Raw genomic sequence first — 27,521 nt, forward strand, 5'->3', positions numbered from 1 at the left:
GCCCGTGGCCTTGAAAGCAGAGAGCTGAAAAAATTCCAGAGACATACATGGAAACTAGATCCCAAAATAGGGAACTCTCTCTCAGCAACTAGTTGAAACAAAACCAAAGCTGCCCAGTCCTACTGAACCCAACTCCAACCATGCTGATCACTCCTCACAACTGCCTGTTCTTGCAGTGCTTTAGGGGCTCTAAGGCCATCCATGCTGTTCTCTGTAAAACCCTCCAGAAATGCAAATCTCTTACAATGGATTGATTTTGCCTGATACTCAATGACCTGATCCCCTCTGGGAGCTCTCACTCTCACCTCTTACAATTCCAGGTTGTGCTCCAGGTCTGTATTTAGGGCACAGCTTTGACTCACTCTGTTCTCTGTCCTCAGCACATCTGTGTCTGTGGTAAAGCCCAAAGCCTGCTTGTCCACTTCAGCACTGAACAGACCAAGGGCTGGGATCACATTACTCAACCTTCCCTGCACTTCATGCAGACTGCACTCAAACAGAGCCACTTCCTCTGCCTCCCTGATTATTTCATATGGGCTTGAACTCCGGCATTTGCTTCTGGAAAACCTTCTCCATTCACAAGTGTTTGTCACCTTCCCAGGACCAAGGATTCCTCCTATCTTCAAATGGTATCCAAAGGGCTTCTCTCCCACCTATCCCTCAATTCTGACATTGGCCAAATGCTCCATTTATCCTAAGGTGTCCTGGAGGGGAATTCCGGTCCAGTCTGCTGATCCTCCCTTGGAGAAGTCAACATCAGCACATGGGAAAAAAAGCTGTGGTGGGCATTGGCCTCTTCCTGGTCATGTACACAGCCAGATCCCAAACTTAAGCTCTGGTTGTTTGCATGTGGCTTGCAATGACAGTATTCCAAAGGTGGCATCCAGCTGCTGCCTTGCTAACATGGCACCATCCCTATGCATGTGTTTCCCCAGTTCACTGAAGGGGTCACCTGGAATTCACTGATTCCAGCAGTCCAGAGAATATGCCCAGGTGGCACATCATAAGTGCCACATCTCAGAAGTCTTTTTAGCCATAATAAACATCTGTGTAAATTACTTCATTAAAAAATAACATCAAGGACAGATATGTTGCCATTTGTGAACACCTACCAAAGCTGCTTTTGCTACTGCATTTAAACCTTTCCACTGAATCAACAAATTTTCCCACTGTTCTGCTAACAGTTCAACAGCATCTATCTGAAAAGAGAGAGGAAAAAAGTGCATATTTTTATTATTGGGAAAGACTTTAAAAAAAGAAAAAAAAAGTGGTCTGTCAACAAGCAAAGATTCAGAATCAGAAAAGAAGGTTCACTAATCCAACAGAGGAATTTTGCTTTCCTTCCATTTCAAGGTGAAGATGAATTTTTTGTTATTAATACAAGATTCCTTCAAATACTCTTACTGTTGCCCTTATATTAAATTTTTATGTCTTTACATAAAGAGCAATATCTTATCGGACATTCTGAGCCAGAGCTCTCAGGCAAAAAGATGATGGTAAGGTAGACCATATGGACCAGCTGCTATTTTGGCATTCTCTTTGGTGCACAGGAATTGAAGGATATTTTGGAATTCTGATCATCTCCTAGAGTTGGGAGCTAAGTCAAGAGTTGCCACCTGAAGATTGGTAACAAGTCTTATCCCAAAGACTGTCCCCATGAGTCATCATTTTTAAACTGCTTACACATTTCCCAACTGTATTGCTTGCTGCCTTAGTACTCCAGGTGCAGTTCTTCTGAAAGAAGACATCTGAAAAGCCTGCAAGGACAGGAAAAAATCAAAAACTTCTAAGAAAACAGATTAATACTTCTAACCACCCTCCATAGTCACAAAGACAGGTGCCTTGGTACATTGTCTTGTCCTGAAACAGGTACAGTGGGAGACACGAAGGATTCATTAAAGAACTCCAGAGGTGTACACACCCCAGATGAATTGGCAAACGCCGGCTCTTTGAGCAGGAATAGACAGGCAACCGCAGCCTTCGGCTCTCCGTTTAGTCCCTCGCCTTCCAAAGCTGCCCAACACCGAAGCCGGTGAGAACAGAAACAGCAGGCAGCTGCTGCACGCTGCTCCCGGCATCAAAGATGCCCCAGCTGGTTTCCCACGGCCCCGTGGCCCATCCCGCAGTCCTTTGGCCAGAGCACAATCCTGCGAGTGCCGAACCAGAAGCTGCCGCCGACAGCCCCAACCGAGACCCGCCCGACCCGCTGCGCTCCGGGGCTCCCGCCGGCAGCGGCCGCACGGAGCACCCGGGGCAGGCACGGAGGCAGGTGCGGGAGCCGCCCGCAGCCCCCGCGTCCCGCCGCGCTCGGGCACGGAGGGCCGGGGGTGCGGCGCCCGGAACGCGGGGATGCCCCCGCCGGCGGCGGGCCCCGAGGCGGCCGGAGCCCCGCAGAGCCGAAGGACGAGCGCGCCCGCCCCGCGCTGCCGCCGCCCAGGCGTGCCGGGGACTATTCACCCCTGGGGACAAGGGGCCGCAAGTTTAAAAGCGGATGCAAAACAGATAAAAGAGCCTGTCCAGTCTAAAAAGCACACAGTTCCCTCCAGAATTCCAGTAGTTCGGAATCAAGGAGTGGAGACACCGGGAACACGTTTCGTGGCCAGGAGAAGTGAAAAGACAAGGGAAAACAAGAAAAAGTAGCACGCCCTTCACTTACTGCTGAATAAAGAAGGGAGTTGCAGGAACCACAATGGAGGCCGTGAGTGCGTCTAGTCCTGTCTGTACAGGCAGAGCTGTCAGGATGAGGAAGGAAACGAGGAGCAAGTCTACAAAGAAGCACTGACTTTGAAAAACCAGGATTTACTTAGGAAAAGCTGGAGGAACTTCAGAACTAAACCAGAATAAACATCCACGAGCGAGTGAGGTAGAGGCAGACAAGCATCAAATTTTGAAGTTAAGTCACTAGTCTCATAGAAACAGACCTGAAAAAATCAGCAAGTTAGAAGAGAAGTGACAAAACTATGATGCAGCTATGAATAAACTAGCACGGGAGCAGGACAGATGTCATTTGTATAGTTTTCCAGAACTGGGAAGAAGCACACAATGTCGATGACACCCAGAGCTTGAGAGGCTGGACTTGGAGGCTGCATGAAGAAATTTACCATCATGTGGGCTGGAAGCATTTACAGAACTCTGTGCTTCTAAACCAGAGATGAATAACCATGCGCAACTTCTGAAGACTTCTGTAAAGTATCTTTAATGACTTGGTTCATGCCATTTTAAAAACAGTCATTTTCAAGAAGAAAATCAATATATCTGTTGTATTGACTTCGCTTTTCTCACTCCTGTTCCCATGTTCGCTAATGGTTTGGCATCTACAGTATGTACAGTCTGATGCCTGGGAAGATAGATTGAAAATTCTTTCCAAGTTTCCAACTTGCTAATTATAGTGCACAATTGTCGTCGACTTGCCCCACCATTCCCTACCTCAGTGTAATTAAAAAAAATAAAATCAAAAAGTCTTTCTGTGAAGGCTCCACAAAATGCCAAAGAGACCATCAAAGTATTTCTCTAATTTTTATGTATGGCCTCTCTAACCTTAAAAAATTGATAAGCAGTCATGCAAATGATGGAAGAAACTCACTGGAAGAGGGCAGCTATCATGATCTAAAGAGCTGTTGAAACACTGGGAATCTTTATTAGACAGCAGTCCCTGGTCTTTCCTGAGAAAATATCTTCATTTCATCCCAGTAAGATTTCTGCAGGTAGGTATGGAGCAAAAATTGTTGTTCCTCTTCCTCATGAGTCAAGCTGTATTTACTCACCTTCATTAAAGGAAGTGTCTCTGCAACTGGTCTTGGTAAAATGTCATTTAACCAGATTTTTTTTCTTTATCAAATGCTTTAGAGGCATTCTAAATATTTGGATTGGGTCTCTCTTTGACAAGGCCACACCTACAATTTTTAAAGGAAGATGACATATCACCTAAGTAAGTGGATTCTCAAAACACATCCCCATCTCTTCAAACAGACAAGAAAATGGGCATGACAAAATCCACATTATACAATATGCTGTATATACAAATTAAAAGACTGCATCTCATTTTTTTTCCTGTTACTAAATTTAACATGATTCAGTAAAACATGGAAGCAAAGCACCGAAACCATCTTTTTCCAAGTCCTTGAAGAATGCCTCTGCATCTCCTACAGTCTTCAGATCTCTAGAGTCTCTTCATTTGCCCCACAAGTGTCTACAACACAGATTAAACAACTTGTCACTGGGAAAGCACGGACTTTGGAGTTGGCTATCCACTTGTCTGTTTCAGTGTTATATTCAAGAATGTGCCCTAAGCGACCAACACCCTGAAAACCAGCCAGGACATAGACTATAGATCCCACGGCAGCACACTTCACTGTTACACCTTTCCATGGCATTGGAGACACCATCTTCCATTCATTCATCTTGATATCGTAATATTCTACATTATCAAGGCCACCTACAAAGCAATGAGATAGATAACTGCTTATTATGTTGCACTGTATGGATTGCATTAGAGCATGCAAACTGAAGTCTTTATTTTCAAGGTTTCAAAAATCCTACACTTAAAAAAGCAAATCTGGTAATACATCCCAGTTTCTAAACTAGCAGCTTATCCTTGTATAAATACAAAACCACGGAAAAGTGAAAAGGAGATAGAAAGTAAGATGTATTCTCACAAATTCACACTAGATGCTTTCTATAGATTCCAACATGTTACTTCATGAACAGAAGAACCTTCAGTGCAGAACTTCTGATGGATTTGGGGCTAGTGACTAAAACTCAGGAATTACCTGAAACTTCACTATAGCAGTGCCATTTCATTCTAGAGGGCTCATAGGTACATTTACCAAAACTGTCAACTTACCAGTAGAGGAGGCCTGAGGAGGCCTCTTGTCATGATGATACTAAAATCATTGAAGTGTAAAAGCCTGAGTCCCTTTGAAATGGGCCAAAGGAACCAAAAGTCATTAGGGAAGAGTAGATTTTGTGACTAAGATTTGCTTATTCAGGAAATATGCTAGTAATTACACTTGACAATAGCTACAAACATGCTGCTGTCCCTATGTAACTCAGTTTTTACTTTCAGTACTGAATTATTAGATCTGAGAGATTAAGAAATCTCTCAACCATATTAATATATATGAGCTTTTAAACCCAGACATAACTCTTCCTCATTTTACTTCAGTCAGAACCATTTTTAACACTTCTAAGAGGAGCATTCAGTGAATACACTTATATTTTGCCAGATGGCAGATTATGGATAGATAAAATGTTTGTGCAATAAATGTATCTATAATTTTTGCATTAGGAATCACTCACAATGGAATAGTTTCAGTAGCCAATTAAAAATCAAGCTGTATTCTAAAACAGCATTCATCTGAAATTGAGAATTCCACTTACCGTAAGTAGTGATTAAAAAACCTCATAAATGAGAATTTTTCATTTTGAAAAGCATTTCAGAAACCCTGTGCAATTAAAATTCAATTCTTCTTGTTAAGCATTATTCCTCTAGTTTTAAAGACAAGGGACAGGCGGATCATAATTGACGTGGCCATGACAGCAATTGTATTTCAAAGCTAGAGCAGTCAAGAGGTTTCACATTTTCACCATTTTACAATACCAGACTAGATTTAAGTCTTCAGACCAAAATTCCTAAAATAGTGGCTACACCTTTACCTGTCTCTCAAAAGAATGCTAAAATCTCTGAAAATACATGAATAACTAAAAAAAAAAACCCCAAAATTAAAAAAGAAATAAAATCTTTTCTCAGATGCCTGGTTTAGCCATATTAACTGCTTCAGAACTGGGCTACAGTAGGGGTGCATACCTGACCTTGACTATTATTAATACAAGACTTTGAAAAATAAAGTAACAGTGAAGGGGGGAGGTGAAAGGAAGAAGGCAACACTGATGTGACAACAAGAAGATATGTTTGATGGTGCTGCTCAAAGTTTTGCAGCTGAACAGAGTGGAAAGAATTAATTTCAAAACAGAAAAACAACTCCATGAAACCTTGTGCAAGCAGATAGAGAATTAATAGAATTAAAGTACCTAAACTATTTTGTCCACCCACAGCAAATATTTTGTCCTTTACAAACACCAGCCCATGATTCTTTCTGGCTTCAATCATTGGACACAGTTCAGTCCACCTGGGGAAAATAAATCAAACAGAAAAGGACAAATCACCATCTGGTTAATAGAAAATAAGTGTAACCTATCATTAGGAAAATAAAATATGGAAGAAAGCTGCTTAAGAAAAATCAAACATCTTTCAAGTAGAACTACAAAAAACTGATTTCTTAATGCTGACTCAGGGAAAATATCTTACCGCAGTTTTTCCTGTAGTCATCTATACTTCAGTCATTTACACAAGTGACAGAAGCCAACCTGACTTAAAACAACACTTACGTTTCTGTGGCTGGGTCATAAACTTCACAGGAATTCAGGACTCTTCCGGAAACATTGTTTCCCAGGCTCCCTCCGCACACATAAATGAGCCCATTGGCCTCTACCATTCCATGGCTGCAGCGCTGAGTCAGCATGCTGGGCTTTGTGTGCCAGCTCTCTGTTCTTGTGTCATAGCATTCAAATAAATACAGTGCAGAATTGCCTTAAAAAAATAGAAACCCACCAAAGTGGCATTAATCTTTATGGCTGTCCTTCAAGAGAAGAGTCTAACAGCAATTATCAAATTGATGCTTTGTTTGTTAGTGGAAAAGGGAAAGCTGCTTCCCCACTTCCAAATGTAGAACTAACCAGCTTTAAACTTGGGATTATTCAGAAAGCACATACTTGTAATTATTTTGATTCTTTGTTCCAAAATATGCAAGTAAGTTTATAAAATTGCTATTAGTGTTAAAAAACAACATGAAAAAAGGTATTTTTTTTTCTTGGAGGGGAGTAAGTGCTAAATAGAGATGTATATAAATTACCCATCCCACTGTCATCAGCTCATGCTACTCTTTCTACTTGGAAATATATTGAACTTTCAGATGTGAAGATGACACCAGCTTTGTAAACTCCCTATAAGTTCATGAGTCTTTTCCTCCAAGCAATGTGTCTTGTCCAATACCCAGAACACTTGTTGCCTTTGGAATTTGATAGCTTATGTCATAACATACTCCTGGAATTATTAGCAACCACAAAACAGCTACCTCTGCCCAATTTACTTTCTTCCTGAGGACTGGTAGATACTTATTGCTTGGAAGTGCAAGGTCTGTGTACTCTTCCCTCAAAAGCCAAGGAAACTATTACTGAAATCAAAAGCAATTTTTCTAATGAAGATAGATGGGGGCTCAAAACTCGTGCTCAGGTAAGTGATCGAATCATAGCCAAGGCAGGGAAGGCTGAATACCACTTTCTCAGAATATATCTTTGTTTCAAATTATATATTCATCTAGAACAGTTAGAAGTGCCTTTTCTTGTGACTGTTTTACCTTGGCTTTCTACTTCTAGAAATTAAGCATGTCATACAAACAGCACTTACTACCAGCTGAGGATTTGAACCTTCAACAGGATGCTATGTTTCCAGACCCAAAATGACTCCTATAAACACACTCCTATAAAGTGTGCATTTGTTCACTCCCACCCTGTCACTCTCAGTATCACCAAAAACTGAATAGAGTGGGACATTTTTTTCTTTGATGTAAATAGATGTTTTTCTTAGATGTAAATATACATTCTTATTGCTTTGAAGTTGCAGAAATTCCCATCCATGGAAAATCCATCAGACCTGTCTATTTTTTTTTTTTTTAACAGGCAGAACCTTTCATTTTCAGCATAATGTTAAGTACTTCTCCTGCACTGAAACAAGAGTAAAAGAATCTGGTATGTTCTGCTTCCAAACTCTTGCTAGTTGTTGCAAATAGAACAGGACTCCCATCAATTCAAGAAGGGGAAAAAAGCCATGTCTGTAATGGACTGGTACAGTAATCCAACCTCTTCAATTGATGGGAAAAACCATGACATTTTTAGATTTCTTTACAGCTAAACACACTGTAGCATTTTATTGGATTAATGCTTTCAACATAATTGCCTGCTTCAAATTCAAAAATACTAGATTCAGGAGAGACAGACCTTCCCAATTTCAGTATTCACTGAATTCTGAAGAAAAAGTACAGGTAAATTAAACTCCATTATTTATGTTTAGCTTTTACTAGTCTGTCTTGATTAATATTTATGGAAAGCAAAGTGAAACTGTGCAGTAATGTGAGGGTGTATTCATAAGAAAACTGCTACATTAAAACTTCAACTATAGTTGTAATAACTATTTACCATGCATTAGAAAATATACTGTACAATCAAAAATTTTTACTGTTATTCTCCATGAACTGAAACATGGGAAACTGTGAAGATTTATGAGACGATGTAGTGTTCCAAGCTGCCCAATGTGGCCTTAGTTAAGCCTATTTCAAGTAATGGGAAAGATGCTATTTCACATTCACCACACGAGGTGGCAGCTGGGGACTGCTTTTTGTTCTGCTACATTAGACCTCTTAACATATTTTAGAGGTCAGAAAACATGGCCTAAATGTTACATCCTCCATTAAGTGAGTTATCAGTGTTAAGAACCGATCAGGACAATTTTTTTTCTCTGTTCATCTGTTCACCTCTCTCTGCAGCAAGGCAGACTTCAAAAGGATCTTCCTTCTAGGATTTTTTGCCATTTGTTTTTATTCCCCAGAACCCAGCTTTATTACTGTAACTATTTTTATGGCTATACCATGCCTGCATTTCAACCTTTGGGTTGCTGATGATGTGTCATGTTTAGACAAAATAAAATGTTCCTGCAGCACCACAGCATAAGTCATCTTCTAGGGTTTTTGGAGAGAAAAAATCCCAATGGTATTTTTTTTTTTTTACTATGATGAATAATAACACCTAGAGGAAGTATCATTTCTCCATTTGTGGAAGCAAGCCAACAGAATAACAATAACAAGAGTTAACTTCTGTCATTTGACAAAAAAAATTGGACAAATTCCTTTACAGGACCAAGTACAATTTCACCACCAAAAGCAGTAATTATAAGAGATTTCTTTTCCACTTCCCCCCCTCTTTAAAAGACCTCCTTAGGCCCAACATATGATGTATAAAAGGCCATTGTCAAAATGCAGCTATTCTGGTCACACATTCAAAAAAATTTTAAACTACACTGAATTCTGTGGATTTACAGAAGAAAGATAAGAGTGGGACTGCCAAAATATATTTCATTGAATCACACCATCATAGAATAGTTTGGGTTGGAAGGGACCTTAAAAATCATCTATTTCCAGCCCCTCTGCCATGGACAGGGACACCTTCCACTAGATCAGGTTGCTCACAGCTCCATCCAATCTTGTCCCTATTTAACTCTTCAAGAGCTGCAGTGTACTTTTTACTAATTTAACTACTATTCATTGCAGTGAAACCATTTTCAAAACACAACAGAAATAGGTTGTTGGACTGGGAAAAGGGGGATAAAATCCTAAATATGAAAAATAAACTCATTAGGCTAACATGGCAACGTGCAGTTTTTGGTCAACAAAATCATGCAAAAAAACCAGAAAATTTTCCAGCTATCTTTCTTTGTGCTTTTTTGTTTGTTTTAAAGATTTTTAGTGTCTTACCCACTTCTGAACCACCAGATGTATAAATTTTGCCCTCAGCAGCACAGGCTGCAAGGCTATCTCGAGGTGTTGGAGGTCCTAGCTTGGAATACCAGCTATCCTTCACCACATTGTAGCAGTCCATTCGCTTTATAGGGAAGAGCTGGGAACCACCCAAAATATAAACTACGTTGTCCCAGAAGACACAAGCTGCATCCCTGCGCTTTTCAAAGGGACATCGGATGTCTGTCCAGCTGTAATCCTGCATTACAAAGAACAAGTAATGTCTAATAGATTATAACACTTACCTGTACAGTGAGTGTTTTCAAACAGAGCTTTTCATAGAGATTTAGATATGGTCAGTTTTAAGTTCCTTTTCAAAACAAACATGAACACTGTTTATTGAAGAATACTCCTCAGGCGTACTCTTGAAAAATTCTCTTAGACACAGACATAGTTAGCTGCAATGAACCATGACATTAAGAAATTCTATTTCCACATTCCCTGTGTGCACCCAGTACAGCTTCCCTGAAAAACAGTTTCGGGGTTTTTCCCAACACAATTGACCTCCAGCTGCTATCATGTTAGAAACAATGCATGTAACCAATAAAGTAGGATTGCATTTTCTTTTATAGCAATGGAAAAAGACATCTTACATATAGTAACAGATTCTTTCTAAAAAATAATAAAATACAGAATGTACCAAACAAAGACAATGGAAAAAGGAGAAGATAATATCCAAATTGACAAGCAACTCAGTAAAAAAGCTCTGATACATACTTTATTACCATGACAACTAGAAGCTTATTTACAGAATTTACAAAACACAAACGTTCTATAGCTATCCACAGTTGATAGCATGAGAAATAGGGTAATGCTCCATCACAAATACTGGCAGTCATGATGCCTAGAAACTGATTTTGCATAGATTGGCAAAATCAGCAAGTATCAAATATGAGCAGTAATGCCCAAAGCCTTAAAAAACACCAAACTCAACAACTGATGGCAGACCAGGATAGCATACAGCACAAGAAACACTTCTTGAGTAATAGTATCTCACATATTCCATGAGCATAGCTTGAATCCTATACTGAACAGGAAAGAATGGGACCTTAACTGTGATCTGTGCCACCTCAAGAAGGTCTACCTCAACCTGCTGAATGACCTTCACTGTAATGGTTCACACAAGACGTTACATCATTACATTTTCTTAGCAAGGACATACTCAAACACCTTGGTCAATGAGGAAGAACAGCGACTCCTACATGGGGGTTCAAAGAAAGAGAGGCAGAGCATGTTATAGTCCAGAACATCTTACAATCTTTTCTTGTAGCATCCCCCATATCAAGAAGAGCTGTCAGCTGCATGTGGCCCTTTATGGTGAGAAACAGGTCCTGGGGCATCCTAGAAAGGAAAGCCATACTACAGCATGGCAAAATAAATAGCTGCATAAATCTTAAGAAAATGTCTCAGTGCATTGTGCAAGATCAACATACTTTCTAGTGCAAACTTCTGGCAATTTTACAAAATATCCTGTTGTTTTCCTTTACTGTTATAAAGGGCAGTGACCTGACCCAGTTTTATGGCTTCCGTTCATGTATCCATTTCATCCATACCTTTATCAAATGAAAAGCCATAACTTGAGTTTACTCAGCAGTATCCTCCTCTTTCAGCAGGAGGCAATTAAGGTCATCCTCTTGCAATGCTCTTCGATGTTAGTCTGTACCACATAGAATTATTTCCATTTTTGAATTGAACACATTTAAGAATTATGCAGAAGTGTTGCTTTACACCACAGTCAAGATCCACACAGCCCTGGGCAGTGCAAGTCTCCATTCTCAGGGACTGAGTAGGGAAAGACGGACCAAGGTAAGTACATGGTGACTCTTTCCCTGCTGATCTCCGTTTTCATCAAGTTGCAATGCAGGACACCAGAGCCAAAAGCTCTATCTTTTTCTCTTTCATCAATTTATTGAATCACTTATTAAAACTACCCACACTCCTGAGAGCCTCAAGACCCTGTGACAAGAATGGCACACACATTATGGGCCCTGTGAAAAAGTACCTTTTTTTGTTTAAGACTTTTCCTCATTTTCAATTGATTCCTCTTCCAAGTTTGTCATAAAAACCAGCAGACAGGTCCACTGTGGACAACCTCCCCACTAACAGCTTACTGACTACAGTTCTATCTCTTCATAAAAGGTATGCTGGTTCCCTTGATCATCAAGAAATAGCATTGCCAGGCATCCGTTATTTTTTATTTGCTATTGTTGAATTTTGCACTGCTGAGAATTTAAAACTTCCAACCATTTCTGGCCACTAGAGATAGTAATTTCAAAATAAGCATATTGCTGACACAAAATCTCAATCATATATAAATTCTGTACTGAGAATTCATAAAACAAAACAATAAGTATTTTATTCCCAACCTAGGGATTTTTTTTTTTTAAATTCTGTGAAAAATTCAACAAGAAAATGCTTCCCACAAGTGTTAATAGAACATCTAGGATTTCTAGTAGTATTCTGAAATCATGTATGTCTACTCAAATTAGTGCTAGACAGCTCCACAAGTGTTATGCCCGTCTGCATCTATCCCGTTGCACCATTTTGCTTTCTTGATGAAGAACATGCATCAATAGAAATACCAGTCACAGTGCAATAAAGATAGCAAATATAGTCTTAAAATAATACTGCTAACATTCTCAACAAGTAAAACACAATATCCAATCCAGTCTTATTTAAAGAACCTTTCCAACAACAAGGAAATGACTATCAGCATTAGAGACTAATTTTGTGTGCAAAGGAATCAATGAAAATTAAAATTTTTGCACTAGTTTTATCGTATAGCAGCTACAGAAACTCCTATTGCAACCAAGAAAATATTTTCAGCAAAAATATAACCTTTGTTTTGAATTGTTTATGTGACATGTAACAATTTAATTAAATTTCTGGTTTTGATTAATATCAGAAGTGAGGGACTAGGCCACTATTCAATCAGTTCAACAGACAAGCAAAATTCCAATTTTTCCCAAGGACCTAACCTTGCAAAAGTACATACACAAGCTTAATTCTCTGTTCTGTGACCCTCCCAGCATCTTTTAATGAGACCAATTAAAGTGAGTTAAATGGTAATTCAGCAGTGGCTCTGGATCCTTGGTTTGTTGCATTTAATAAGTACTGTCAGAGTTTAAAGATTAAAATCAAATACTCAAGCAAAACATCCAGAAAAGGACCTTTAAATAGCTTAAGAGTTGGAAATTAAATAAAAGCTGTTCAACAAGACAGGACAGGCTAGCTAAGAGTACCCAAGAAAGCATATAAGCACTAGGTAAACACAGAAGGAGCACATGCTTGTTAGAATAAAGATCTACAATTACCCATTTTTAAAATTCTCTTTCTCTGCCCCATTTTTCCCCCACTCCTTAGCCCACATGCAAGGCTGTAAGTTTTGATTAAGAGGCAATTCTTCAAAATTTCTTCCAAATTCAGTTATTTTTTGGTGTTCTACCTGGACAAGCAGACTATGAAAGGTAAAGCTCTTTTATCCTATGCTTTGTGTAGACTTTCACAGACACAACTCTTCACCTACAAACCACATTTCCTTGCCAAAACCATGCAACTGCTTGAAAAGTTACAAATGCCCTGATCAAAAGCTTCCCAAACTTAGATTTGGAAAGGAGAGAATTATCTGCTCTGTACCCCTCACCTCCTTACCCCCAGCTGAAGTGCTGCTTATCTTGAGTATATGCATAAAGGAAAAAGGCAGTTATTAGTTAAGAATTTTGTATTCCCAATAAGAATACATATTAAGTGTCTCTCAAGCTAAGTCAGCAAGGCTGGTAGGTTTGAGGTTCCGCCCCCCAGACTTGAGAACTCAGACAAGGTACTCAGAGAGGGTGGCTTGAATTTTATCTTACAAAAGGAATGTGAAAGAAAAGTTCAAAACACATCCCAAAGGCTCATTCATTCAAAATTAGATTTGACAGGGCTCACATTGACTATGAAGTTCACACAGCACACAAAACTGTTTGAAATTTTAATAAGAATTTAATATGCTCAGAACCAGAATTTCTTCAACAAAATATTACTACATGCATGGGATCTCTTAAGTTATGAGAGCCCTGATGTTTATGTTCTGTATTACTGTATGTGCTTGCCTGGTAAGACAGGGTATGGGTAATCCTGCATGCAGTTGATGTTTTTAGACCCTTTAATCTGCATAGCTGAAATATACACCATTCCTGTGACTTGATTTTATTCAAGAAACATAGGAAAAAATTTCAGGCAGAACTTGCTTGCTCTAAATTGATCATCTCTATATTTTTTGCTGTAATAACTCACTCTCTTCCACTTATGTAATATTTGGCTCCCCATTCTTCTCCTTATATATACTTTTAAGAACAAAGAAAACTGTGAACAATTTGGATTTAGAAGTGGTTGCACATTAATAATAAATGCACTAAAAAACCCCAACAAAAACTGGGTTCTACACTAACATACAAGCCAGTAAATTAACACATGCTAAAAAAAACCTGCTTTGAGTACTCTCTAAACACCTACGTGCATGCACATGCATACAGACTTTCATATATTCCTAACCAACTGCGTTATGTTTTAGTGACCTTTTGTTTATTGGCAGCTGAGAAATGCACATACCAATCAATGCTCAACTCAGACAGACTGATCAGCTCTCCATATCTAATATTGCTAAGAAACAAACACAATCATTCTATTCAAAACCAAGTATTACATCTAGGTACACAGACTTAAAAATACTTAATTAACCATATTCTTCCAATTGTATACCCAGGAGGGAGGGAATACTTCCTTCCTAAGACCATTTTGTAGATCATTATGCCTTAGTTAATATCACCAGCAAAGAAAACACGTTAAGATTACAAACAGTGAATCTTAATGCATTCTGAGGTAACGATTACCTTGGGATTAAAATATCTGCAGGACTGGGGCTGAGAGCCTCCAAACAAAGCAATGCGATAATCATGCTTTTTTCTTCTTGGCCGGGTGCCTTCCACTAACTCTTCTCGGTCTTCCGGGGAAAGGAGGTGGTACCGCATCCCACCTGCAAGGAAGACAGCGACAGCTGCAGAGCCAGTGTAGCTCACACGTGGATAGGGAGGTTTCAGAGGCAGGGATGGGGGATAGATGGAAGGGAAGGAAGAGGAAAACCAAGTTTCTACATTACACCTATACAGCTTTGATTCAAAATGGAAGAATGCACAGCAGCATGTGAGGGTGGGAGCATACATCCAGATGTACACTCTATTCCAAACTGGCTGCTCCATGTGAAAACAGGACAGATGGAGGCTCATGTTATGTACCAATGGATTGATCAGCTCATTTATCCAATATTAAGCCATTAAGATTATTGCATTGAAACAGTCAGAAGGAAGCAAGCCCAAAAGAAAGCATTCCTAAGAGTACAAAACTACCAGTGACACTACAAGCCACTAAAAACAGAAGACAAAAATCCTTATTTCTTATACAATGTACCTAACTTGGTGTCACACAAGTATGACTCTGATGTCAAATATCAGCAGATACTTACCAACATATAGGTTAATTTGAATCCTGTTCATTGAGTGAAGGAAAACAATTGTGTACTGATTTTTAGGTCCACACTAAATTGAAGCCAACTAGCTAACTGCTACTGAAATTGCTTCTCTTTCTTACATGATAAAATTTTACAAATGGTGTCTAAAAACAAAAGGGAAGCTTGTTTCCTATTTTAGCTGCACCCTGAGAATGCAAATGTAGGATCAATCATTGTAGGATCAATGGTCAGTGTATAATAGATAAAAACAGTAAAACATACACCTAAAATTCTAATTTGCTTAGGAAAGCTTTAAAATATTCAAAATGTTGACATATTTCTTTTATTAATGCACATACAAACATGAACAATATTGAAGTTACAAGCCTGTCACAAAGGCAGACTAACTTTCAGTTACCCTAAGGAGTCACTGACAAAATCTCCATTCCATTACTTCTCATGGAGTTCATGCCATTTGCTAGGAGAAAACAAATGAAAGTCACACTGTTACATGAGTTTTATTTACATAATAATCTGCTAATCCAACTTCAACTAAACACAGCATCCTAGAGGGAACACAGATGGATTTAATGTGAAAATGTTAGCGCATTTTAAAGCAAACAATTTTCAAACATTTCCAGAGCATTTTAAAAATTATATAGAACATCATAAAGATTTCAGCTAGAGGTCAACTTACTGATCACCATTTTAAGGCATTCTGGGTTATCCTGAATAAGTGGTTCAGCCTGAACTGTTTTACTTAAGAAGTTCTTTGATATTAGAGGAAATCGGACTTTAGCAAGAATATCAACCATGTACGGCTGGCGATTTGGCTCATCATACTTCAGCCATCTGACTGCTGCATCATAAACCTTGAACAAGAGACAAGGAGAGAAAGGGATAAAGTACATCACCACACAGCATGACAAGTAACAGAACCTTAATGCTATGAATTGATTCTAATGCCTGTTGGAGGTTAGCCTATACAAACATTTCATGATGTGGGGATCCCATTGACATCTTTCCAAAAAAACACCAAAAAAACCCCACTACAACAAAAGTCAACCAAGCCCAAAACAGACAATGCTGAGACAAGTAAAACAAATGCACAACCACTGAATGAATGTCATCTACAAACTTCAAAAGCCTACTACTTCTGTTGTTTAACTTTTTTCCCTCCAAATGGAAAACATGAATCTGCAATTCACATTTATGTGGGTAACTCCTGTACCAGGTTAAATCTAATCCTCTTCAAGTTCTGTGCTATAACATCAGTAATATATACACATATTCTTCTACTTGATACAGTCTCCTGAGGTGATAAACTGGTTCTCTGAATAAATCATCCTGTTGGGTATCGAAATACATTGCTATTGTTGTGTCTTAGGGGACCACTTAAATCAAAATTTTTATCTGCAAACTACTGTAAATTTACCAGAGCATCTCCTCTTTTTCTCCTCCTCACAAGAAAAGATAATGGGTATTCTTAGGACTCAGGGAAGGTAGAACAGGCAAGATAATCAAGAAATCTGCTTTATTTATAATTGGACACTGGGTCAGGAAGAAATGAAAAAAAAAAATAATCCAGGATTACATGTATATTCTGATACTTCCATGCTGCTCTCAGACACAGCAAGCTTACTCAGTAGCACTGAATCTGAAGTGGCAGGACAACCTCACTGTAAGCAATAGCACAGGCAGTGCCTACATCTGTAGCTGATACTGGTCACAGTGATTAGTGCTGAGTGACTGAGATATAACAATGGAAAGACACTTCATGGAAGAATTATTCAGGTCTACTAGACCAGCCCAGCTGCAACCCTGCAAAATTACCACGGAATGTAGGAAAGCAAAGAAAACAATTAAAGGCTCAATTCCATCAGCTAAGGAAGTTCAACAGAATGACTTGAACAGGAATATTGTGTAGTACAGACAGTACTTAATGATACCTTCTCTTTTTGCTAAATATAAGTATGCTCCACATCGAAAGAAAAATTAGAGTATAATGTCAACTTTCTAGCAGTACTTCTGAGAAATATGATTCCTGTTGTGCAACTGTCAAACTTTCATAGTTTCCTACTGCACGCTACTGGCTTCCTAAAGGAAATTTAATGATGCCATGCTGAATACGTAACATTTCTACCACTGCTGCCAGTTTAAAGCATGCCCTCCTACCTTACCAACAGAACTTCAAGAATGTAAATCATAAGTGCCATTTTGGCTGCAAGCTAAACATTTCCAGCTCTGAGAATGTTACCCCATGATCTGAACTTTTCCCAGCACTCAGTAAAAATGTTGAACTGTGACACTACTCATATTTATACCAGTAAGAAACCAACTACCATATTCTATCCCCTGATACACTAATTCCTATTTTCACAAGTTACATCACCATACAGTAAGACCTATAACGACATCTTAATGCTTCAAATCAATTCTTCTCCCTGTTGGAGGTCAATGTCCATGGAAACTTCACAGTCAGGAGACCATCCAAGAGGACATACACACCATCTCAGCTATAACATTCCTCTGCCTCACTTCAAAGATATGAATCAACTCATTATGCCATACCCAAACTTAAATGACCTAATTCAAGCACCTGAACAGCAGAGCTACAAAGGTAAGATTTCAGTTTGTTTTCAACAGCTTTGACTAAGAAGCTACAAGTGCCCAGTAGCTACAAGTACCACTCAACTGCTACAACAGCCTACAACCACCTGTCTGGGCTGCAGTGTAGAAACCTATATGCTTCCTATTTTTTTGCAGCAGGAAGAACAAGCTGGAAAATAATCATTCAGGGCTGTGCTCTAAGCTGAATCAATCATTACAAAATGGGATGGCTGCAGATATGATTTCTACTACAGGTTACAAATTTTAATTGAGTGAACTCCAGGCTCCTTTCAGCCACCTAAACTTTATGTCCAGTCCCTAAATAAGGGTCTTCCAGCAATCCATCACTGCCAATGCCTGTAGCTTTCAGTGTTTTACTCATCTTACTTCCAAGTCCCTCATTTCCCCAGGCTTGTGTATGTGTGTGTATATTTATATATATATATGTTTCCATCACAAAACTCCTCTCTGGAACAGGCTAGGCCATACTCAGGTAGAAATGTGCATCCATTAAGGTGCAGTTTGCTCACTACTTTGAAGTGGTCCACTTTCACCAAAAGCACATAAATCCCAATCCAGAAGCAACCACTACAAACCAAACAATTTAGCTCATGTACTATTGAATCAGAAGCCCTACAGCTATCTTGACAAAGGAAACTGTTTATTCCCTCTCTGACTTCTTTCTTCCAACTTTGCTGAAACAATACATCTTTAAACTACACTTGAAATGTGAATATTTATTAATATTTGGTTTTGACCAAGTCAGGATGCACTTTTTACTCCACAATTTAGCAAGCACTATGTGCATCATATCCTCTAGGAACATCAGTAAGTGAGATAGTTGAATACCTGAAACCAGTTCTTGATTAAAAAAAGATACTTAAGTTCAATGCTTTTAGCTACTATGAAACATGGATCTTACCTGGTCTTCTGCCCTCACTGTCAATGTATCTTGGTTCAGGAGATGTGTCACACGCTTAACATCAAGCTGAAGAAACTCATCTGTCTTGTAAACCTCAGTGAAATGCTGATGGATGAAGTCATCTGCAGTGGCTTTCAGTTCCGGGCAGTCTAGGCATTCTGCTAGCACACTTATGCCTATGAAGGAAAATTAAGAAAACAACCCTTTTAAACTTGAACTGCAATTACCTTTAATATATGAAAATAAAGTACAATTACTGTAATTTCAGTGATACTTATAATTCCAGTTTAATATGTATTACCATGCGTTTTTACTCCCATTAAAACACATCATAACTCATCTGCAATACAAGGCAAACTAAGACAGGGGCAAGCTGCTGATCCCTATCCCTACTGAACTAATTGGAGAGTCAGACCTGTAACACCTGCTGTATTAACTGTCTCTCCAGCACTATTTCCTCACTGTTTCTTTCCCAACTACAAAGCAGACAACAGCACCTTAACCAAGTCTGAGCCAAGCCACACCAACCACATCTAACCAGAGCAGCTTGAGAAACTGGATCCATGTTTTACAACCTCTCCTGACCTGCTCCTGCACCATCAGTCACAAATCAAGCCCAGTTTCCTTCAAGAGCCATGGTAAACTGGGATTTTTCTATACGTGTAGCATGGTAAGCTGCAGACCAACACAAAGTCAAGTTGATGTTGCTGGAAGGACAGAAGGTTGGCATAAAGGTATAAACAGCAATAGCAGCTGAGAAGCACCACTGCCAATTTTGCCATTAAAAACCATGTAAGCAGAGCTTTTCAGCAGCAACTTCTCAACATGCCACAGGTCTTCCTTCTCACAGAGGAAATGGCAAGTGGGGTAGAAGCAACTCACTAAAATATGGGTTGCAATTAGTCTGAGCTGCTCAGAGTAGTGAAATGTAAACTAGAAGGATTAAATCCACCTATATGACAAAATTTCAAGATTCAAATTTAGCCATGGTTTCTTTCAAATACTTTTTTTAAAAAATGAACTGTGTACTTGCTTATGAGTCTGCACAAAACATGTTTCAATTTAAAAACAATGCCATAAGGAAAAATTGTTTTAATCTCTTTGCAATAAATTAGCAACAAAGTATGCACGTGTTAGAGACCATAATTAATTTTTTTCACCTAACAGAAGCCACAGGGCAGAAATATGGCTCAAAGCAAGGCTAAGTGGTATTTTCCTTAGGTAATGCCTTTCTTCCTTTGTTTCAGAGCCACAGGTGAAGTGTCAGCTGCAATTCAGATATACTCTGCAAAACATTTCTATTGCTATAAACATCTGTAATATGACTGAGATCTTACTAGGAGAGTACCTAACAATGACAATAAAAAAACACAAAAAAAGTTTCTCCTAAATTTCTGATTATATAAAGTGCACCAAATCTATAAGCATGAAAAAATATTTAGTTCTACTTGTTGTTTACTGTTTCTGTAACACTGAGTCCACATTAGAGCTACAGAACATGGTATCAAACCTGCTCAGATAACATTCATCGTTTTCAGTCAAAATAAAAAGTGAATAAAACCAAAAGTAGTCTAAACTTACTCTGTTTATACTTGTAAAAGATATGCTAGTTTTGGAGAAGTTACAAATACATAAAATTCTGTTCGCAAGTACAATAACAACTGAAAGGTCCACCTCACTAAATGCACGCAGTTCTCTAACAAACAGGAAGCCCCAGCATCCTGCCAAGCTGGATGAGACCTTGCACAGCCAGCAGACCCTGTGGCAAGGGGCAACAGTTCAGATTCAGAGAAAAAATATTTTTACATGCCTGGATTTAGCCAAATGTTATGGCTATCCACAGACAGACATTACACCAAAGTTAAAAAATAAACAGCAAATTTAAATCTATCTCTCTTACCAAGACAATTGGAAGCATCAACTTGTTCTTTTAAAAAGTCCACACACATTTTTTTCACAGGTTCAATCTGATACTGGTTTGCTGCATCTAGTAAAGACTGGACATTATTGCTGTTAACTGAGATTCTGCAAAACAGAAGGTGTAAATTTAGCATCACTGAAATCACCTAAGTTGTGTCAATAAAAAAAAAGAAACTTACACAAATTCACATAAATGGCAAAATTATTTCCTTCCTATTTACCCAAGAATCTTTCACATACTGTCTAAAGACACATCCTTCATGATCTTTCCAAACTGCTTTTGTTTGCTCTACTTCACCCAGGCAGGGCAAAGAATAACCAGTCCTCGGATCTGAAGAATAAGCCTTTAACAGAGGTCCTCTGCAGTCCTATACTATTGCTATGAGTTGTGTGATTAACCACTTTCACAAAAGGTAAAAAAAAACCCAACAAACCCAGAACCTTTTTAATGACCATTTTAAACTTTCAAAAAGGTTTCAGCAAAATCTGTTTAAACTGTCAGGACTGGTCTGTCTGATTTGTTCAAAGTGCATAAGCAGAACAACCAGTTTGGCAGTGCTTCATGAGAACTTATGGAAGCCACAGTCTAGGGCTTGGCTATCAGGGCAGGCAACCACATGGCTGGGGTGGGCTGTTGACACAGACTGTCTCTTGCCACTGATGGACTATACAAGAAGATTGCTCTTAAAAGAAAGGAGAAAGCCTCCCTAATGAGAGTTAACCCCATTAGATGAAAGGCCAGCCATCCATAGGTTGGATTAAAGCTGATTAAGTACTGTTTACAATCCTAGCCATCTGCAAGAGCTCTGTTTGGGTGGGGGGAGGGGTTGGAAGAGAAAAAATACCCACAAAAACCCCCAAATACATGGACAACTCCCCCAAAGCTGAAGACGAGGGGAAACGCTTTCACAGAGGAGTTATCCACCCTGCCTGTTTTGAGATGAAGGTATAACTTCCTGGGAATGGTTCTGTGCCATAGCTACTAGGGCCACAAAGAGAGACCCTGCTGGCATCAATGGGGACCTGAATTACAGAACCATGGGAAACATCATTTGACTCCAACACTGAAGTCAAAAGCCTGAAGTGCTTTGAATTGCTTTCTGGAGACAAATACCATTTCCTTTAGTCTGTAGTGCTTCCTACTGGTTAAAGGAAAAGGAAGAGGGAAGAAGGATAGAAGGTCTAGTCACATCAGGCTTTAAACAGAGGAAAGAATTTCAATGGTAACAAAACTGATGAATCACAAAAACATTATATTGAGTTTTTGTCATTTGAAATTGGCAGGCTTCCTAGAAAAGCGTGAGCTTTAAATAACAAAACTACCTTGCAGTATAAGCAAACTCCACAAGCTGTTCAATAATGTCAGGCTCTGCATCTTTTAGCTCCACTTCAAAGGACTTTGATTCAATCATATTTGCTGCAAACAGATTAAAAGACAAACTTTTAATCAAGACGCCACTCTAGTTACTGTATGTTTTGCAAACAGTAGAAAATAAAGCAATTATACAAAGTGGTAACCTCCTAAAAACTGCTCAGAGTTGATTGCTGTTTTCCCAGGACTGCTAATGCAAGTCAGGAAAGGAGGCAGTGGAACAAACAAGATAACTGGTGTGAGTACATCCTTGTATTATCTAAATTATGATAAACTGTGTTAAGCAGAGAAAGTGCTAGACGTTGTTGACTGCAGCCAGACTGCCATGTTAGCATTACCACTCTCAAAAGCCATTTCCACATTCAAGCTGATAACAATGGAGACAGCTCCGAGCTCCCCAGATCCAGACACAGCAGTAGGTTTGCCCACAGATGGGCAATTCCATTCACTGACCACTGGAATGAATGGTTATTTTACTTCCACTCAGCTTGGATTTTACAGTAATTTCATGATTCATGGGTAAGGCATACAAAGAAAAGATACTACATAACTGAATTTTTAAAGAGAGCAAAATGAAAGAATTACAGAATTACAGAATTAAGGTAATCACATTAAGGTTGGAAAAGATCTCTAAGATCACCCACTCCAGCCACTAAACCATGTCTCTAACCTCTGATAGTGTAATTTATATGCACAAATGCCTGATGGCAGACAAATTCTGTAATGGGACAAAAAAAAAAAAATCACAATTTTCAGGTTAAGGAAGGGAGATGAACTAATACAGTGTATAGGCCCCAGTTATTAATTAAGAGAGCTTATATGAAGTAACACTTGATCAAAAGAGAAAAATGAGGGGAGGGATGAACAGAGATGAATGGAAGGAGACAAAATGAGATATCTTCACTTATACTTACCCCTCAAATTAATCACTTCCATAAGATAAACAGGTTGACAGACACAAATATAACAGGCTATCATAATGAAAGTTTAAAATTAATCCATTTTCAAAAGACTTACTAGTAAACATCAAGTTAAAAAAATGACTGGCTGAAGCAAGCACAACACGGTGAGCTGGGATCTTTCTTTCTTGAACCATAAGAATGACATCACAAAGAGTTTTCTGAATCAGAGGGAAAAAAGACAAAAATCAGCATTTCTGAAGATATTTTAACAATATTTCTTTAAAAACAGCTTTTGGAAAGTCATCACTTTTTGTAACACACACAACTCAAGAGCATTATGTGATAAAAAGATTTTCTGGAAGTCAAAGCTAGCCTGGAGAACTAGCAAGCATCAGTTTACCCATGAATCTGTACAGGATGGTCACAAATAACATGAACTCTGATCAAAGTAATTCCTGCAGCTTTTACATCAGCCTACAATAACATAGCTCTGCCCCATCTAGTAGGGGCTGCATTTATATTGAACTGCTTCCATCTACCAGTGGCTCTCCTTTATTCTGCTGCTAATTTTCAAAACAATTCACAAGAACCTCATATCTGAAGACTGCCATCCTATTTCCCAACTGGAGTCAAAGTGATGAATGAGTTTAAAACAGTCAATGGAGCATTTTAAAGACAATGTATCAAAAAATACCACTTCTGTGGAAGGGTTTGACTGGTCATACCTGATGAGCAAACAAACAAAACGTAATTTATTTCTCATTTGTTTGCTGTTTATATGTAGGCAGCTAGTTTTCCCATAAACCACATAATTTTAACAGATTTTGAAATGCTGTCTCTTCTAAGAACATACTGAGTGAAATAAACGCATATCATACTACAGTTAATTATAACTATCTACTAAGAAAGAAAAACTGAGCAGCACTGCTTCCTCAAAAAATAGGAAATAATTTTGGACTATTATCTTAAGTTCATGGAACTGCTCTCAAAAACATCTACATACAGACATCCCAAGGCCAGCCCCAGAAAAGAACATTTCTACTGTGGGAAATATATACTTGCTTAGAACTGCGAGTTTTCCACATGGAGACAGTATTATCTAGGGCTGATAACCCACATTTACAATTCTTTAAACATGCCTGTTTTTTTTAACAGAACACTCAAAAGCACATATTGGACAAAATATAAATAATACTTTCAAAAATATTATCGAAATGCAAATTAGATGGGGGTGACATATAGCTTCCTTTGTAGTTTTAAACCATTTATGATTGAAACAACAACAAAAAATGAGACCATTCTGGAAAAGCTTCAGAGGAAATCCTTAAAAAGCTGAAATTTCTAACACTTCTGGTTCAAAACAAGCATTGGAAACTAGAAGTACAAGATACCATATGGCCAAGCTTTGCCAAGACTTGCAGCTGTTGCTCGAGCTCCATGCTGCATTTCTAAGACACTTTAAATGCCTCAGTTCAGCATTTGAAACACCTCAGATGCTCTGGGTGCATTCGCCAACCAAAACAGACCACCATTTTAACTTCTTTCCCTGGGAGGTTTCTGGGTGTGATGGTTCCATGTCAACTAATGCTCTTCTAAGGATTTCTGCACTTCTTTCCAGAAGGACCCCCTGTTGTCACTGGGTCACCTCCATGATGCAACAAGTGACTGGTGTTAACCAGAGGACACACCACAGTGTCAGCTTCTGCAGGACACTTCACCTTCTAAATAACAGGTTCAGCAACACCTTGCAGCTCTATCCCAGCCTCAAAGACTTCATTCTTGGCTGACCTCCACTGAGCTCCAATGTTGCAATAAATGATTTATGCACACACTGTCCAATAGCTCTGGAAAACCCACAAAGATGTGGGTCATCTATGCTGGAGACAAGCATCAAGTCCTCCAAGCACTAAGCACACTTGGCCCAAAAACTCACCTGCACTGAGTGCAGGTATGCCCACAATTGACTCTAAACTCCCATACTCACAGAGGATTCCTCTTCATCCCAACTCATACAAAAAGCAGCCTCCTTAAAATGAGCTGTAAGTTCCCATTGGCCCAGATTCCTACAGGATTAACTAATGAGCTAAATATCTAGAGCTGCATGTGCACCTTGACACTTCCATCACAGGAAATTTTAACTCATGTTCAGGTTTTGTAACTACAGCATAGATCTTGACTTGCCAAAATACAAGAGGAAAGAGCTGACTACAAATTCTCTTGCAACTTTAGCACAACTAATGAGCTGAAACTAGTGTGTTTTCCTCTGGCTACTGCTGACTTCTCAAATTTATCCTGTATAACCACACCTCCTCCTACTCTCTCAGTAATACTTGAACTCCTCTAACAAACAGCTCCTAAAAGAAGCATGAGTTTCAGGAAATCTGCAAAAATTTCTGGACCAGTCAGCACTGTGTGGGATATGTAAAGCATCTGAGGTCAGATGAGAAGTCTGCAGGCAAAACTCAGAGCTGTTACTACCTGGGCATAACAGATTCTGGAATCTAAATCAGAAGTACACACAAACTTCACAGCACTAAATACTGATCCTCCCACTCCTTGTTTGGAGTGGCTCATAGCTACATGAAGGCTGGAACTCTGTCGTACTGCAAGATGAGGCACACAGAACAATGTGGTACCACACAATGGAACAGGGACATGGTGGAGCACTGTGAAATTCTGTGCTGGGGACTGCACATATATCTACAGGAGGGTAAAATTTCCTTTATCTACTTACAAATCATAAGAGCATCTGGCAATTCCTTTTAAACAATGGCAGAGGTATGAAGTAAACACTGAGGAACCAAGTTATGAATTCAGCCACGCCTTGGAATACGTTTACACTTTTAGATCAGAAATAAAGCCCACGTAAAAAACATAGATCACAGGTCTTAAGTCTTTACTACCAGAAGTCACTGAAAAAAAAATTAGTTTTTCATACATAAGAGCTTAGTTGCATGAAATGGTTTATGCAGACAACATAACTGACTGTCTATTACTGAGAGAAGAACAGGGCTGAAGTGCTAGAGAAAAGCAGAACCAACACCAATACTTGTGAGGTCAGGACCCAGACTGCTGGTGCAGAAAGCACTAAGAGCTGGATTGAGCCTCCGGCAAGACTAACATTGGAGGACAAGCAACTAAACCCTCGAAGATACAACACAAGACAGTGCCAAGTCTAAAGCCCCTACATGGTCTGGCTTCACAGTCAGCTTTAACACTGCCTGCACATCACCACTTTTAAACAAAGTTTCAAAACCAATCTAGACCCTTCTCTGAGAAGCAAGATTTCTTCATATGCAAAGAGTTACATGTATCATCCTTCTGCTCTTGTACCATTAGTTCAATATTTTTTATTAATAAATAATTAAAAATGAGTGTTTATTTCAGTTTGGATGGCTCAACTGAAATGCACTTGTATGACTGCGATTTTGGTTACCACTCCTGCTCTACTGGTACACAGAGGAGTCACCTTTAATACTTATTAAAATATTGACCATGGAAGCTGATCAGGCAAGAATTTCACAATTTCAGGCCAGATGAAGCCACCAAACACCTACACTGCCACTGGCTTCCTAGTGTGATGGCCAAAGGTATTCAAGACAAAAACGCCACCTGTGAAACCAAACCACAGTTCTACTCTTCCCCCTCCTCCTGCTGCAGCTTCACTGTTCACAGGGTACACAGTCAATTTGCTCAGAGAAGAGTTTCTGGTCAAAAATTCAGCAGCAGCAGCGCCTTTCCACTGCCCTCAGGGTTCGGTTCGAAACGGGCTCCGTGAATGCTCTAGCTGGAGACACTGGGCCATCCATCCATCAAACACAGCCTCACTCCTGCCCGACCACCCGCAAGGCGCTAGCAGATAAGGAAAAACAGATCCACGGCATCTTCTGCCTCCAGCACCCACAAGGAGCCGGCGCACAGAAGCCGGAACTCGCCACTCTCGCCGTGCGGCTCCGGAGGCCTGGGGCACCGGCGGTGCCGGCTCCGCTGGCTTCCCCCGCAGTCGGGCCCAAGAGACGGGAAACCCTCGGGACCCTCGGCGCGGCAGCGGGACCTGCCCTCATGGCAGCACGGCCCCGTGGGCTGCCGGCCCCGGCCAGCGCCTCCCGTACCTGCTTGCGCATGGCGTTCATGACGCCCATGAAGGAGGCGAGCAGCTTCGCCTCCTCGCGGGCGGCGAGCTTCTTCTCCGTCTTCTTCTTGCTGCTCTTCTCCGACCCGGGCGCGGCCATGCTCGCCCGCGCTCACCGCCGGCGCGCCGACCCCGCCCGGGAACATGCGCCCGCTGGCTGCCGGGCGGCAAACAGCGAGTGCCGGCGCTCGGTGCGGGACGGGACAGGTACACCGAGGGCCGGGCACGGGCACACCGAGGGGCGCGGGCGGCTCCCGGAGCGCCGCTGTCGCCGCGGCGGACGCGGCCTGGGGGCGGGGCCGGGCGCGCTGACGCCATCGGCCGGCGCGCGGCCCCACGCGGGGTAAACAAAGAGCGGGGAGGGGCTCGGCAGCGACACGTGGAGGGCGCGTGCGCGGCAGCCCGGGGGGCGCTGCCCTTGGGGGCGTGGCTTTGCCGAAAAGACACGCCTCCGTTATAGGGCGTGGTCCAGGGGCGTGGCTCAGGGCGGGGCCGTGCGGCGCGGGGGGCGGGGCCGGGGCTCCTTCCCGGGAGCTGGGATCCCGGTCG

At 40.2% G+C, this 27,521-nt stretch overlaps 1 protein-coding gene across 2 annotated transcripts; it reads right to left on the bottom strand.

Annotated features, from left to right (window-relative positions):
• Nucleotides 1-1,149: 1,149 nt before the first annotated feature.
• Nucleotides 1,150-27,264, bottom strand: KLHL7 (kelch like family member 7). Of its 2 annotated transcripts, none has more exons than XM_084215194.1 (12): nucleotides 26,953-27,264; nucleotides 22,956-23,058; nucleotides 21,890-21,983; nucleotides 20,547-20,671; nucleotides 18,647-18,822; nucleotides 15,812-15,986; nucleotides 14,501-14,643; nucleotides 9,585-9,825; nucleotides 6,388-6,589; nucleotides 6,031-6,128; nucleotides 1,684-4,435; nucleotides 1,150-1,199 (listed from the first exon to the last, which is right to left on the bottom strand). In XM_084215194.1, exons 1-11 carry the CDS (start codon nucleotides 27,070-27,072, stop codon nucleotides 4,152-4,154), a joined length of 1,761 nt encoding a protein of 586 aa, XP_084071320.1. In that variant the 5' UTR covers nucleotides 27,073-27,264; the 3' UTR covers nucleotides 1,150-1,199; nucleotides 1,684-4,151. The 2 variants fall into 2 exon arrangements, with proteins under 2 accessions (XP_084071320.1, XP_084071321.1); XM_084215195.1 differs by lacking the exon at nucleotides 1,150-1,199 and having other exon boundaries at nucleotides 1,688-1,757; nucleotides 2,657-4,435.
• Between the last annotated feature and the right edge of the window lie 257 nt (nucleotides 27,265-27,521).

This window comes from Fringilla coelebs (assembly GCF_963513975.1).
Source record: "Fringilla coelebs genome assembly, chromosome: 1".
Taxonomy (NCBI): domain Eukaryota; kingdom Metazoa; phylum Chordata; class Aves; order Passeriformes; family Fringillidae; genus Fringilla; species Fringilla coelebs.